At 43.0% G+C, this 16,519-nt stretch overlaps 1 protein-coding gene across 4 annotated transcripts in view; it reads left to right on the forward strand.

Annotated features, from left to right (window-relative positions):
* The window catches only part of SLC25A30 (solute carrier family 25 member 30), a 61,143-nt gene that overhangs the window by 7,251 nt on the left and 37,373 nt on the right, over positions 1 to 16,519 (forward strand). For all 4 annotated transcript variants that reach the window (XM_053563643.1, XM_053563640.1, XM_053563644.1 and 1 more), the window contains exons 2-4: positions 2,672 to 2,790; positions 4,051 to 4,198; positions 14,741 to 14,835. In XM_053563643.1, coding sequence (XP_053419618.1) covers positions 2,727 to 2,790; positions 4,051 to 4,198; positions 14,741 to 14,835 — 307 coding nt within the window. In that variant the 5' untranslated portion in view covers positions 2,672 to 2,726. The remainder of the gene's footprint in view (positions 1 to 2,671; positions 2,791 to 4,050; positions 4,199 to 14,740; positions 14,836 to 16,519) is intronic.

Below are 16,519 nucleotides of genomic sequence, written 5' to 3' on the forward strand. Positions count from 1 at the left end.
AGCCTGGGCCCGCCAAACAACAATAATGGCTGCAACCAAAAAATAACTGGACGTTGTGGTGGGCGCCTGTGGTCCCAGCTACTTGAGAGGCTGAGGAAAGAGAATCACTTAAGCCCAGGAGTTGGAAGTTGCTGTGATTGGTGATGCAACTGCACTCTACCCAGGGTGACAGCTTGAGGCTCTGTCTCAAAAAAAAAAAATTAATAGAATATCTTAAATCATCACAACCTCCTTATGAAGTCTTTAAAAATAAAATGCTATGGTAATGGGCAGCTCCTGTGGCTCAAAGGAGTGGGATGCTGGCCCCCTATGCCAGAGGTGGCGGGTTCCAGAAACTGCAAAAAAAAAAAATGTTATGGTAGTTATAGTTGATAGTAGAGGTCAGCAGTTCTCAACCTGTGGGTCAGAACCCACAGGAACTGTATTAAAGGGCTGCAGCATTAGGAAGGTTGAGAACCACTGGTGTAGGTAGTGTACAGCCTCAGGTTGTAGCAGGAAGAATACTGCAGTTGAAGTCAGCACACCTGGGCTTGGAGGCCCAGCTCTGCCCTGCACATCAGCCCTGTGGTTTAGGCATAGCAGCTCAGAGACTGGGTTTCATAATCTGTGGGGATAGTAATATTTGTTCTTCTATCCCAAACTTGTTACAGGGATCCCCTGAGATCATTTATACAAGACATTGTGTTAGTTACAGCACTTTCACATGTGCTGTTGTTATTGTTTTGCCTTTTGGGGGTGGGGGACAGAGTCTTCCTATGTTGTCTATAGCTGGACTGGTCTCAAACTCCTGGGTTCAAGCATTCAAGCAATTCTCTTGCCTCAGCCTCCCAAATAACAGAGACTACAGTTGGGTACAATTAGCAAAGTCTCAGAATGGGTTGAAGAAGTTAGTACTAGACAGTAAATTATCAGACTTATTATTAACATATTCTTACAGTCTGTAACTTATAGTGTTAATTATTACATGAGTTCTGAATTTAATAAGGCAAATAGTTCAGTACAGAAATTATTAAATGTTTTTAAGGATAATGGGGAAGTGGGCGGAATTTGGGGGGGCAGGGCTTGCTCTTTGGTACTGAAATACATGAAAGAAAGGTGGTTTTCAAGTTCTATTCTTAAGGATCCCTTCTACCTTACTCATTTGTTACTATAATTTGGTTAATATCTATAAATGAAGAATAACCATTAGCCACATTTATTCAAGTTCCTCTTTCGGGATCTTTGTGTTTTCTCTTAGTCTAAGCAAGCTTGGCTTTGTTGAGAGCTAACGTTCTGGCCAATAGTGACTTGTACTAGGCCTCTTGTGGGAAGAGTGGACTCGGGGAATTCCTAAACATAAGCAAAGTAAGAACATTGGACATACTGCCTGCCAATTATGATTCTAATAGTTAGCAACTTTATCTTAAACCAACAGTACAGTTGATAGTATACGTATACATATACACAAGTGTGTTAATTTGCATGTGTTCCCTGTTAATGAGCACAAAGTCTGATTCACCAACTCGAATCACATACAACTTTAGAACATGAAATGAAAGACCTGGGCTGTGCCATGTGAGCGAATAGGTATCATAGTGAGCAAGGTCGTGTTAAGGGAAAGAAGGATGAGAGGCAACATTTGTGAGTGTCTTTTGTTTTTTAATTATTATTATTATTTTTTGAGACAGAGTCTCACTTTGTCACCTTGGGTGACATAGCCCTGGCGTCATAGCTCACAGTAACCTCCAATTCCTGGGCTTTTGTGATTCTCTTGCCTCAGCCTCCCAAGTAGCTGGGACCACAGGCGCCTGCTCTATTTTTAGAGACAAGGTTTCCCTCTGGCTCAGGCTGGTCTTGAACCTGTGAGCTCAGGCATTCCACCTGCCTTGGCCTCCCAAGTGCTGGGATTACAGGTGTGAGACACTGCACCCGGCACCAGTGTCTTTAAAATATATACTATTTAATCCCTCCATTGGGCCAGCAGGTGGGCATTTTATTTAGCTTAGTGAGTAAAAGTATGGGCTCTACCACTGGTTGGTTCCATTGGCTGCCATGGTGGTTAGAGTATTGAGGAAAGAAAAAAACCTAGACTGGAGTTTAAGAAGAATGTCCTGAGGAGGGACATGGTATGGGTCTGACCCCAGAGTCTGCCTGTTTCCTTCATGCCAAGCTGCCTCCCAGAAAGTAACATAATATGGCAAAGAGAGATGAGCTGACATTAACCACATGTAGACTAGAAGTAGCTTGTCCTTTTACCGTATGACACAGGTTAGCAGCACTCTTCTGCTCCACTGCACCTGAGGAATGTGATACTTCTGAAAGGACTCGCTAAGACAGTGGCCAGTGAATACCAAATACTTATAGCATGAAGAACAGGCAAGATAAAATAGACCACCTGGGAAACGGCCTCCACTGTGCTACACGGAGTGCATACACACATCAAGATATCAGCATAGCCAATTACTTCTTGATGCCTAAGTAATAATTAAGACCACTGCTAAAGTGAGGTTAGAAATTGCTGAGTTTGGAGATGGGGTGCTTTGCTCTATTAAGGCGAGGCGGCCTTTTGGGAACTGTTGCAGGGGGATTTCAGTGCTACCACCTGAGGGCACTCTCCAAATAAAGCCCAGGGAGAATTTAGAACAGAAATTGCTTGTGTGAGAAATTACAACTTTGAAATGTCTTATTCCAGCAAGAAGCCTGTTGGAGGTGATGTTTCCCTGAAGCAAAGAAGAGACAGCCTGAGAATGTCAGCCTTCAACTGGCAGCCTTTTGTGTATGGAGGGCTGGCCTCCATCACGGCCGAGTGCGGTAAGGAGTCGGGGCTGCTGGGGTCACTCTGCCTGCTGCACGTGGTGGTGTTTGAAACTTTGAGTTGACATTTGGTGTTTGATATGAATGTAGTTCAAGTGCAGAATGTGAGATTACTGAAACATTAATCTCAGAATCCAAACATTTCTTCTTTTGGTAATGTTTTTATTTGTATTTTTATTTTTTTTATTTGTATTTGTATTTTTATTAAATGTATTTATCGTTTTGGCTACTTATTAGCAGTTTAGGGTTCAAAGTTTAGTGGGGAGAAAATTGAGCCTTTTGGCTAAACAGAAGTTGTATGAGTTGTGTTTGGATTGCAACTGTCCATTTTCCTTGTCTTTTCCCCCATTTTGCCTCTGTTAACCCATCTGGCTGTAAAGAGGTCTGAGAAGCTGAAGGGTCCTTACGGATCTGGGTTAGATAGATGTGAGTGTTCAATCACTTTCTAATTATAAACATTACCCAGATCCCATTTGTGACTTCCACATCAGTTGGGTCCCATATCAGGTCATGTTTGTTCTGTGTATTGTTTGTTCTCTGGAATCATTCATTTAGCACGTACTGACGGAGCAGTTTTTGAGTATCCTGTGCCAGGCTCAACACTTCACTGCTTCCAGGGCTCAGTTGCTACTGCCCTGGACAGATGTTGCCCCTGAGGTGCTGAGGAGGGGTGGGCTGAGGGGGGAGATCAGTCACTACCCGCCTGCTGGCTTAGGCTCTCTGTGCTGGTGGGTTTTCCGGTTGGCACAGTGAGGCTAGGTTACTGTCTGAAGATGGGTTTTATATATTTAGGTGGACTGTTAGACATTTACCTGCTTTATCAGATTTAATTTTAGGCTATAAAACACTCTCACTTAGTGGAAATCCTTTAGAAATGAACTTTTTTACTACTTCTGTTCATTCATGTTGATCCAATTTTAGTCCTTATATGTGTACATAACAGTTATTTATGTTTTTAAATGGCTTTCCTGTTCCACATATCCACTTCGTAGAGCAATGCAGCCTATCGAATCCTATGTAGAGTAAGATGAAAGTATACAGAAAAAAATGTAAAGAAAAGAAAATATATTTATGTATTTTCAGGGGGGTTATGAATCATTTAGTTCCTCAGTTTTTTTAAAGTAGAAAAAGATTGCCATTTCATAATCTGTTTTCTTGGTTTACCTTATGTTTCGTCAATAATATAACACTATGTACCCTTTATTTAGTGGAATTGCTTTTTATTAAGTGAAATATTACTTTCTTTAAATTTTTAAGGTACCTTTCCAATTGATTTAACGAAGACACGGCTCCAGATTCAAGGCCAAACGAATGATGCAAACTTTAAAGAAATTAGGTATCGAGGAATGTTGCATGCCTTGGTGAGGATAGGCAGAGAAGAAGGGCTGAAAGCGCTGTATTCAGGGTGAGTGGACCATTGTGCACTTCTGTGTCACTGCTGACCCTTTCCAGCGGATAGACTTCAGACTAATACTTCATTGCGCAAAAGTAAAAATTTGAGGTGTATTTGTAAAGAGTACTTAGCATGGTAGATTTTCCACTTTCAATTTTTTTTCTTTTCTTTTCTTTTCTGTTTTTATTGTTAAATCATAGCTGTGTACATTAGTGCAATCGCCTGTACCCATTCTAAGATGCACCATAGATGTGGCCCCACACATTACCCTCCCTCCACCAAAGCCTCCCCCCTCCCTTCCCCTTCCTTGGCCCTTTCCCCATAGTGTTGTGCTATAGTTGGGTTATAGCCTTCATGTGAAAGCTATAATTTAGCTTCATAGTAGGGCTGAGTACATTGGATACTTTTTCTTCCATTCCTGAGATACTTTGCTAAGAAGAATATGTTCCAGCTCCATCCATGTAAACATGAAAGAGGTAAAGTCTCCATCTTTCTTTAAGGCTGCATAGTATTCCATGGTATACATGTATCACAACTTGCTAGTCCATTCGTGGGTCGATGGGCACTTGGGCTTCTTCCATGACTTAGCAATTATGAATTGGGCTGCAATAAACATTCTGGTACAGATGTCTTTGTTATATTGTGACTTTTGGTCTTCTGGGTATAAACCTAGTAAAGGAATTATAGGATTGAATGGCAGGTCTATTTTTAGGTCTCTAAGTATTCTCCAAACATCCTTCCAGAAGGAACGTATTAGTGGGCATTCCCACCAGCAGTGTAGAAGTGTGCCCTTTCCTCCACATCCATGCCAACATTTTTGGTTTTGGGATTTTGTTATGTGGGCTACTCTTACTGGGGTTAGGTGATATCTCAGAGTAGTTTTGATTTGCATTTCTCTGATGATTAAGGATGATGAGCTTTTTTTCATGTGTTTGTAGATCTTGTGTCGGTCTTCTTTAGAGAAGTTTCTCTTCAAGTCCCTTGCCCACCCTGAGATGGGGTCACGTGTTCTTTTCTTGTTAATACGTTTGAGTTCTCTGTGGATTCTGGTTATTAGACCTTTATTGGAGGTATAACCTGCAAATATTTTCTCCCATTCTGAGGGCTGTCTGCTTGCTTTACTCACTATGTTCTTGGCTGTGCAGAAGCTTTTTAGTTTGATCAGGTCCCAGTAGTGTATTTTTGATACTGCTTCAATTGCCTGGGGAGTCCTCATAAAATATTCACCCAGGCCGATTCCTTCAAGAGTTTTCCCTGCACTTTCTTCAAGTATTTTTATAGTTTCATGTCTTAAGTTTAAATCTTTTATCCAGTGAGAGTTCTGTCTTAGTTAATGGTGAAAGGTGTGGGTCCAGTTTCAATCTTCTACAGGTTGCCAGCCAGTTTACCCAGCACCATTTGTTAAATAGGGAATCTTTTCCCCACTGAATGTTTTTAATTGGCTTGTCAAAGATCAAATAACGATAAGTAGCTGGATCCATCTCTTGGTTCTCTATTCTGTTCCAGACATCTACTTCTCTGTTTTTGTGCCAGTACCATGCTGTTTTGATCACTATGGATTTATAGTACAGTCTCAGGTCTGGTAGCATGATTCCTCCTGCTTTGTTTTTATTGCTGAGTAATGTTTTGGCTATTCGAGGTTTTTTTTCTGATTCCATATAAAATGAAGTATTATTTTTTCAAGATCTTTAAAGTATGACAATGGAGCTTTAATAGGAATTGCATTAAAATTATATATTGCTTTGGGCAGTATGGACATTTTAACAATGTTGATTCTTCCCAGCCATGAGCATGGTATGTTTTTCCATCTGTTAACATCTTCGGCTATTTCTTTTCTTAGAGTTTCATAGTTCTCTTTGTAGAGATTTTTCACGTCCTTTGTTAGGTATACTCCCAAATATTTCATCTTCTTTGGCACTACTGTGAAAGGAATAGAGTCCTTGACTGTTTGTTCTGCTTGGTTATTGTTGGTATATATAAAGGCTACAGATTTATGGGTGTTGATTTTGTAGCCTGAGACATTGCTATATTCCTTGATCACTTCTAAAAGTTTTGTAGTAGAATCCCTAGTGTTTTCCAGATATATGATCATATCATCTGCGAAGAGTGAAAGTTTGATCTCTTCTGACCCTATGTGGATACCCTTGATCGCCTTTTCTTCCCTTTTCTTCTGCAATGGCTAAAACTTCCATTACAATGTTAAAGAGCAATGGAGACAATGGGCAACCTTGCCTGGTTCCTGATCTAAGTGGAAATGATTTCAATTTAACTCCATTCAATATGATATTGGCTGTGGGTTTGCTGTAGATGGCCTCTATTTGTTTAAGAAATGTCCCTTCTATACCAATTTTCTTTTTTTTTTTTTTTTTTGTAGAGACAGAGTCTCACTGTACCGCCCTTGGGTAGAGTGCCGTTGCGTCACACGGCTCACAGCAACCTCTAACTCTTGGGCTTACGCGATTCTCTTGCCTCAGCCTCCCGAGCAGCTGGGACTACAGGCGCCCGCCACAACGCCCGGCTATTTTTTTGTTGCAGTTTGGCCGGGGCTGGGTTTGAACCCGCCACCCTCGGCATATGGGGCCGGCGCCCTACTCACTGAGCCACAGGCACCGCCCTATACCAATTTTCTTAAGTGCTCTGGTCATGAAGGGATGCTGGATATTATCAAAAGCTTTTTATGCATCAATTGAAAGAATCATATGGTCTTTATTTTTAAGTTTGTTTATGTGTTGAATTACATTTATAGATTTACGTATATTGAACCAGCCTTGTGACCCTGGGATAAATCCGACTTGGTCATGGTGTATAATTTTTTTGATGTGTTGTTGGATTCTGTTTATTAGGATCTTATTGAGTATCTTAGCATCAATATTCATTAGTGATACTGGTCTATAATTTTCTTTTCTTGTTGGGTCTTTCCCTGGTTTGGGGATCAAGGTGATGTTTGCTTCATAGAATGTGCTGGGTAATATTCCTTCTTTTTCTATATTTTGGAAGAGGTTTAGTAGTATAGGTACTAGTTCTTCTTTAAACGTTTGGTAGAATTCTGACATAAAGCCATCTGGTCCTGGGCTTTTCTTTTTAGGGAGATTTTGTATAGTTGATGTTATTTCAGAACTTGATATAGGCCTGTTCAGCATTTCCACTTCGTTCTGGCTAAGTCTTGGTAGGTGGCATGCTTCTAGGTATTGGTTGATTTCTTTCCGATTTTCACATTTGTGAGAGTAGAGTTTCTTGTAGTATTCGTTAAGGATTTTTTGAATTTCTGAGGGGTCTGTTGTTATTTCATCATTACCATTTCTGATTGATGAAATTAGAGATTTTACTCTTTTTTTCCTGGTTAGGTTGGCTAAAGGTTTATCTATTTTATTGATCTTTTCCAAAAACCAGCTTTTGGATTTATTCATCTGTTGTATAATTCTTTTGTTTTCAATTTCATTTAATTCTGCTCTGATTTTGGTTATTTCTTTTCTTCTGCTGCGTTTGGGGTTGAAGTGTTCTTCTTTCTCCAGTTTCTTGAGATGTTCCATTAAGTTATTTATTGACTTCCTCTTTTTACGTTTTCTTGAGGCAGGCTTGCAATGCTATGAACTTCCCTCTCAGGACTGCCTTTGCAGTATCCCAGAGGTTCTGGTAATTCGTGTCTTGATTGTTGTTTTGTTCCAAAAATATGGTGATTTCCTTCTTTTTTATTTTTGTAGAGACAGAGTCTCACTTTATGGCCCTTGGTAGAGTGCCGTGGCCACACACAACTCACAGCAACCTCCAACTCCTGGGCTTAAGCGATTCTCTTGCCTCAGCCTCCCGAGTAGCTGGGACTACAGGTGCCTGCCACAGCGCCCAGCTATTTTTTGGTTGCAGTTTGGCTGGAACCGGGTTTGAACCCGCCACCCTTGGTATATGGGGCCTGCGCCTTACCGACTGAGCCACAGGCGCCGCCGGTGATTTCCTTCTTAATCTCGTCTATAACCCATGTATCCTTGAGCATAAGGTTGTTTAGCTTCCATGTTTTTGTATGGGTATGCAGGTTCCTGTTGTTATTTAGTTCAAATTTTATTCCATGATGGTCTGAGAAGATGCAAGGAATAATTTCTATTTTTTTAAATTTGCTGAGTTTAGATTTGTGGCCTAGGATGTGGTCGATTTTGGAGTATGTTCCGTGGGCTGATAAGAAGAATGTGTATTCAGTTTTGTTGGGATGAAATGTTCTGTAGATGTCTGTTAAGTTGTTGAATGGTTGAGTTTAAATCTAAAATTTCTTTGCTTAGCTTCTTTTTGGAGGATCTATCCAGGACTGCTAAAGGGGTGTTAAAATCTCCAACTACTATGGAAGTGGAGGAAATCGAGTTGCTCATGTCTGTTAGAGTTTCTCTTATAAATTGAGGTGCGTTGTGGTTGGGTGCATAAATATTAATAATTGAGATCTCATCATAATGAGTATTACCTTTAACAAATATGAAGTGTCCATCCTTATCCTTAATTATTTTGGTTGGTTTAAAGCCTATTACGTCTGTGAACAGGATTGCAACACCTGCTTTTTTCTGCTTTCCATTTGCCTGGAATATAGATGATCATCCCTTCACCTTGAGTCTATATCTGTCTTTTAATGTAAGATGCGATTCTTGGATGCAGCAGATATCTGGCTTGAGTTTTTGTATCCAGTCCGCCAACCTATGCCTCTTTAGAGGACAATTTAAACCATTCACATTGATTGAGAGTATTGATAAGCCTTTTGAGAGACTGGTGGACATTTTTAATCCTTTTGCGACTGTGGAAGTTGGAATTTGATCAAAAATTTTTTGGTGGGTTTACTTTTGTGGTGGAGAATTACGCTGGTCTTTATGGAGGATAGGTCTAAGAATGTCCTGGAGAGCTGGTTTAGTTGTGGCGAATTTCTTCAACATGTGAATGTCGTTGAAGTATTTAATTTCTCCGTCATAAATGAAGCTCAGTTTAGCTGGGTACAGGATCCTGGGTTGAAAGTTATTTTGTTTTAGGAGATTAAAAGTCGATGACCATCTTCTTCTAGCTTGAAAGGTTTCAGCAGCGTGATCTACAGTTATTCTGAAAGGTTTCAGCAGAGAGATCTGCAGTTATTCTGATATTCTTCCCCTTGTAGGTAATGGTTTTCTTTCGTCTGGCAGCTTTCAGAATTTTCTCCTTCATATTAACTTTAGTGAAATTGATTATGATGTGTCTGGGGGATGTCTTATTTGGGTTGAGTCGTGCTGGAGTTCTGAAACTGTCTGCTATATGAATTTCAGAATCTCTTGGCATGTCTGGAAAGTTCTCTTTCATAATCTCCTGGAGAAGAGACTCTGTGCCTTGTGAAGCCACTTCGTCACTTTTGGGGATCCCGATAAGACGAATATTGGTTTTCTTCAAATTATCCGAGAGCTCTCTGAGAGAGTGGTCTGTTTTTGCTCTCCATTTCTCTTCTTCATTGAGGGTTTGGGAGTGTTCGAAAGCTTTGTCTTCAATGTCAGAATTCCTTTCTTCTGCTTGCTCCATTCTGTTACTGAGGGATTCCATTGTGTTTCTCAGATCTTTGAGGGCTGCAACTTCTTGTGTCAATGTGTCGAAATCTTTGGTCATTTGGTCTTTGAATCTGTTAAATTCTTGAGATAACTTTTGGAAATTAGATCAAATCAAATTAGATCTTATTTGCTATCCAGATCCTGAATTCAATTTCTGACATCTCAGCTATTTGTTTGTGCATGGGGTCTTGTGCTGTTTCTGCCCCATTGATCCTTGGGGGAGTTGATCTACTCTGATTATTCATATTGCCAGAGTTTTTCTGTTGATTTTGCCTTGTGATTGCTTTTCACCGTTGCCTCTGGCTGTCCTCAGAGTTGGGGAGGTGTTTCTCCAAGATTAGACCCCAGCGGGATCACTCTATTGTTGCTGGATCTTTGTAGGGAGTGACCCTGTGTAGTTTCTCTGGGGCTGCTCTGGCTAGGGAGTTCTGGTTGTGGAAGCAGCTCCGGTTTGTGACACACCTGAATCCAGCAATAGGGCTGGGGGTGGTGCGCACAGTTCTGGGAGTGCCAGTTGCCCAGTGACTTTGGCACAGAGAGCCAAGGCTCCAGCAGTCTCTGGCCAGGAGAAGAGCTCTGCGCAGAGGCAGGGAGGGCTCCAAAGGGCACGCAGCTACCAGAGTCCCTGTCCAGATGAACGGGCTAGTGTGGAAGCTGAGAGGACACAGGAGGGAGGACGCAGGGTTGCGTGGCTCCCGCAGTTCCTGGTCAGGGAATGTGGAGGCTCGGTGGGTGCGGGTCACCCATCGGGGGTCACTGCACAGCTCTTTTGGAGGTCTGGGCGGCGCCAAGCCCAGGAGTTTGAGGTTGCTATGAGCTGTGACGTCACGGCACTCTACCCAGGGCAACAGGCCAAGGCTCCAGTGTGCCAAAACCGTCTCACTCTGCCCCTAAGGATTAAGGCTGTAAGGCAGCTCAGTCTCCACCTTTAGGCTGCTCAGTCAGTAGGTTACTTTGACCCACCGAGTCCTTGCTCTGAGACCCTGAGGGCGGAGCTTGCCGGGGCAGTTCTTTCATAATGGCTTCCTGCGCCCAGCTCAGTGGCTCAGCCTGGGGCCCCAGACAATGCCCAAAGTTCTCCACACTCCTGCTCAAGCTCTCCCCAAGGCAGTTCAACTGAGTGCCAAGTCCAAGAACACTGAAACAGTTGACAGGTAAGGCCTTTCCGGTTTGCAGTCTCACTGCTGCTTGTACTTACGGTTGCCGGCGTGATTAGGTCGATCGAACACACGCAACCACTTGCCAGTTTTCCACTGTTTTTGTCCTCCTCTTGGCGTCCAGAAGTCCCTTGCTGGCTCCCTGTATCCTCAAAGGGATGATTAGAGGCAGATTCCCGCCGGCCAGAGATGCCTGGAGTCTTGTCTCCCCAGACTCGCTGTTCCCAGTTGCAGGGAAGCTGTTACTCGGCTGCCATCTTTCCACTTTCAATTTTAACCTTATTTTGTAGGTATATATTTTATGTAGTAAATGTTTTGGGAAACTATGTTTTTATTATATCAAAGTCCACATAACAAGACAAAAGTTACATTTGGGGCTGGGCGCAGAGGCTCACGCCTATAATCCTAGCACTCGGGAAGGCAGAGGAGGGTAGATTGCTTGAGCACAGGAGTTAGAGACCAGCCTGAGCCAAAGCGAGACCCTGTCTCTAAAAATAGCCAGGTGTGTGGTGGACGCCTGTAGTCCCAGCTACTTGGGAAGCTGAGGCAGGAGGATCACTTGAGCCCAAGAGTTTGAGGTTGCTGTGAGCTATGACATTACCGCACTCCATGGAGGGTGACAAAGTAAGACTGTCTCAACAAACAAAAAAACCCCAAAGTCACATTTGTTTAAACACATCCTGTTTTTCCCCATTTCACTCTTTGAAAATAGCCCTTTCCCTTAGCTATTCTGAATTAGTGTGGTTTACGTCATAGTGAAAATGCTATCGTATGAGTAAAAACTGTAGAGAACGACTTTTCACTCATTCAAGATTTAATGAACAGTTCTGTGGGTGGCAGACAGGGCCCTGCCTGTATTGGCTGGAGTCCCTGCAGGAAGCAGAACTGGACCTGGTGGCTTAAGTGAACAGACAGTGAAGGGACTTTTTAAGGGTTAAGGGAGCACGTGAAGGATAGATACCAAGAAACCTAGAAACTAGCAATACGAGAAATTGTTCCCAACCCGAGGACCAAAGGAGCCAGGGCAGGACAAATGTTCCCAGAGCCACTGCTAGGGCTGGGGCCTCAAGGGAGAGGACAGTGTTGTTGAGGGATAGTACCTGGGGAGGGAAAGAAATCCCTCTATCGTTTTTTCTTCCTGCCTCCACTCTTCTATGGGCAGATTCCACCCATAAAGGAAGGGAGCCTCAGGGATGCAGGGCATAGGTGGCAGCCTCTTGTGGCACAGAGGAAGGTGAGGATGGACTGGACAAATGGGGACTGCAGACGTGTAAGCAGGATTACAACGGAGTCTGATAAGCTCTAGAGTGGCAGAGGGGAGGGGGTCAGTTGAGAGTGGGGAAGTACTGGATCAGATCTTGAAGGAGCAAGGGGATCAGCCGGGTGAAGCTGGGGTGACCTGTGTTCACCCAGAGCCAGCAACATGTGCAGGAAGGCATGTTACCTTCTAGGAGCTGCAAGTAATTCAGCATGATGTAGTGTGGAAGTTGGGGTGGCCAGAGCAAGCTGGAGCTGCAACAAGGGGCTGGACATGGGTGCCTCATGCCATGCTAAGGGTCTTGGTTTTATCCAGCCTCCCACATGTGACCCATAACCTTTCTGTGGACCCACCAATCCCTAAAGTTTTTTGTTTCTCAATTGAGCCAATATTTTTAAAATGGGAAATTACACAGCAAAATTTGGGATTTCATCTTAAAAACAATCACCATCAGGCCCACATTTATTCACATGGGATAACAGTAGCTGGAATTAAGTGTCCTTTCTTCATTTATGAAACCTCTGGCCCTCTGGTGTTTGTGTGCGGTGAGACACTGCCTGCCTCCCTCGCAGCACCTGCTTCAGTCAGTAAGCACTGGGGTCTTATTGTAGTCAGAAGACACTTCAGGACTTTAAGGGGGAGGACCGACACTATCAGGTTTCCTTTGTAAAAGTCCCCTACCTGCCATGCAGAGAAAAAATTCAGAGAAAGTGAACACATGTAAGCCAGAGATGAGGCTCTGTCTTGGGGATGGAAAGAAAGAAGACAGGTTAGAAAATCACTTAGGGTGTAGGACTGATAGTACTATGTGACCAATATGTGAGGTTCCTATATGTGAGGGGGGCAGAGGAAAAGGAGGAGACAGGGCTAATGTCTCACATCTTGCTTTTGGCCAGTGTATAGCTGGGGGTTTCATGCCTTGGTCTAGGAAACAGGAGAACAGACGGTTTGGAGAAGGTGTGGGTTCCTTGATCTGGAGGTATACATAGGACATCTAAATTGGGAACTTAGGAAGCAGTTGGAAACATGTCTTCACATCAGTGTTGGGAACATAGATTTTGGAGTCTTAAGAATTTATTTATTTATTTTTTTGAGACAGAGTCTCTCTATGTTGCCCTTGGTAGAGTGCCATGGCATCATAGCTCACAGCAACCTCGAACCCAAGGGCTTAAGCAGTTCTCTTGCCTCAGCCTCCCAAGGAGCTGGGACTACAGGCAGCCACCACAACTCCCAACTATTTTTTTGTTACAGTTGTTTAGCTGGCCAGGGCTAGGTTCGAGCCTGCCACCCTCGTATGTGGCTGGCGCTGTAACCACTGTGCTATGGGCACCGAGCCATAAGTCTTTGATCAGCAGTTCTCAACCTGTGGGTCAAGACCCCTTTTTAACAATGGAAATACACTGTGGCATTAGGAAGGTTGAGAACCACTGCTTTAGATTGTAATGAAAGCCTTAAAAACAAGTTAGCTCACTCAGGAAGTGTGTGGAAGAAAGAAGAGTAAGGTAGAATTTTGGGCAAGCCTGGTGGACACAGGTAGGATGCTATGGAGACAAGAAAAAAAAAGCAGTGGGAGGAAGTGATGTTGCGGCAGAACAGGAGGGGAGACAGCTACAGGTAGGACAGAGGGTGGACAGCTGCAAACAGTGCAGAGATTTACAAGAGCCTACTTGGAAGGCATTTAACTCAGCAACAAAGATATCTTCGGTCACGTTGGGGAGGTAGCTTTGAGGGAGAGGGTAGCAGGGACTCAGTCTGCAATTCAGGAAGGAAGTGGGTCATGTAGGAAGAGAGCTGAGGAGTGGTAGTGCCACAAGGTGTCGTGGGTTGGGGAGGATCTCAGGAGGGGCTCATAGGATGGGGGAAAGTTGGTTTGTTTTTCCTGAGATTGTCTTGAACTTGTTTCAGTATTACCGTGGGAAAACTTACAGGGAGAGGAAATAACTGTCCCCCAAGGAGGTGGGGGGTGAGCTCCAGAGCAGCAGTAGAAGGATTTCAGATGCCTGCGGTAGGCCTAGGTGAGGCCGGGTGCTTTGTTCTGAGAAAGGACAGCACTGGCATTTTAGCAGAATGGACAAGTGGAACTCCATCCATGTTCTTATACATTTTCCCTGAAGGTAAATATGACAAGCTGAGCTTTCATTTTATGAACTAATAATCGGCTCAAATTCAACTGGATTTTTGTAGAATTTTGAACTTTAGGAAATCATTTTATTTTTTAATTTTTTTTAATTTTTTTGAGACAGAGTCTCACTTTGTCACTCTGGGTAAAGTGCCATCGTGTCACAGCAACCTCAAACTCTTGGGCTTAAGCAGTTCTTTTGCCTCAGCCTTCCAAATAGCTGGGACTACAGGGGCCTGCCATGATGCCTGGTTATTTTTAGAGATGAGGTCTCTGTCTCTGGCTCAGGCTGGTCTGGAACCTGTGACCTCAGGCAATCCACCCATCTCGGCCTCCCAGAGTGCTAGGATTACAGACATGAGCTACCACGCCCAGCCTAACAAACCTAGAGTTTGTAGTTTGATTATGGAAGGCACTCTATGTTTGGGTCTTTTAGAGGTTGTAAAGTGATTTTTAGATTGCTTTTGTCCTTTGCATTGACAGGATTGCCCCTGCAATGTTACGCCAGGCATCCTATGGCACAATCAAGATAGGCACTTACCAGAGCTTGAAGCGACTATTTGTTGAACGTCCAGAAGGTGAGTGGGGAATCTCTTTCCACTGTGGACTGGGTTGGGGGTGGGGTGGTGTCACACCTCACTTCTGACACACTTACCAGGGTCCAGGACTGGCCAGGTTTCGGGCCCACCTTAACTAGGTTCCGGACATGGACCGCTAAGTTACCTTGCTCAGGTCTCTTAGGTGCCTGAGGGCTGTCTACTTTAGCTGGAAAGAGAGAGAGTGTCTTAGAGAGAGTAAAGCAGTCTTCTTAAAAAGATAGATCTTAGACTTTAGTAGAGCTTAGTAATCTTCAGCAGAGAGACGCTGTGCTGGCGTTCTGCAGGCAGGAGAGGAGACAGAGTCAGAGGAAGCAGGTCCGTGATAGAATGTGCATGCTCCCGACTGCCTTCTCCTCCAGCCTCATATAAGGCTGATCTCGTGCCTCTCAACACCACAGGTATAGAGACTGCCAATTCACCACTGCTCTCATCTCGCAAGCTCTCATGCTTGTTAGGAGAGCTACATCCCTCTCCAGGCCCTTTCCACCAAGGTGTTCCATTATTGAGCTATATAGATATTTCTTATAACTCTCACTCCTCCTAGCCATCGGCTATATGGGCTGCTACAGGGTGGGGTTTCTGTCTTTGTGTTCAAGTGGTTTTGCAACACATTTTCTCAGCTTATTTGTGACTTTACTACTGTTAAGGAGAACTCAGGGTATGAAGTCTAAATGAATTGTGCTTAAAGCAAGTAAGTTATCAGCTGAACTGAAGGGAGTAACAATTAAGAGGAACCATCTCCACAGCATATTATTATTATTATTGTTATTTTGGCCACAAATGGGTTTGAACCCACCACCTCTGGTATATGGGGCCAGCGGCCTACTCCTTCAGCCACAGGTGCTGCCCTCTCCACAAACATTTTAACGAGCTGTCTTCAGCTCTGAAATGCCTAGGCTAGAGGATATGTTGTTGCCTTTATATCCAACTTAAAATGTTCTAAAATTGTATGAGTTATCTGTTTTTCAGGAAAGCAGTGAATACATTTCTTAGTATTAAGAACTTGGAATTCTTTTTTTTTTTGGATAAATTTCTTTTTTTTATTAAGTCAAATACACATAGATCATGAATATATTTATGCATATGTGGGGTACAATGTGTTGACTTTTTTTTTTATACAATCTGACATGGTTGGATCAAACCAATCAACATAGCTTTCACCTCATTTACTTGATTGTTGTGTTAAGACATTTATGCCATTACCATGCTGTTTTGATCACTATTGATTTATAGTTTGAGGTCTGGTAGCATAATTCCTCCTGCTTTGTTTTTATGTTTTTTAATGATATATTTATTTTATTGTATTTTTAATGATCTATATAATTTATTTATTTTTATTAATATTAAATCATAGCTGTGTACATTAAAGCGATCATGGGGCACCATACACTGGTTTTATAAACAGTTTGACACATTTTTTTTTTTTTTTTTTTTTTTGTGGTTTTTGGCCGGGGCTGCGTTTGAACCCGCCACCTCCGGCATATGGGACCCGCGCCCTACTCCTTGAGCCACAGGCACCGCCCTTTTTTTTTTTTTTTTTTTTTGTAGAGACAGAGTTTCACTTTATGGCCCTCAGTAGAGTGCCGTGGCATCACACAGCTCACAGCAACCTTCAACTCCTGGGCTTAAGCCATTCTCTTGCCTCAGCCTCCCAAGTAGCTGG

This window comes from Nycticebus coucang, chromosome 15, assembly GCF_027406575.1.
Source record: "Nycticebus coucang isolate mNycCou1 chromosome 15, mNycCou1.pri, whole genome shotgun sequence".
NCBI classification, from domain to species: domain Eukaryota; kingdom Metazoa; phylum Chordata; class Mammalia; order Primates; family Lorisidae; genus Nycticebus; species Nycticebus coucang.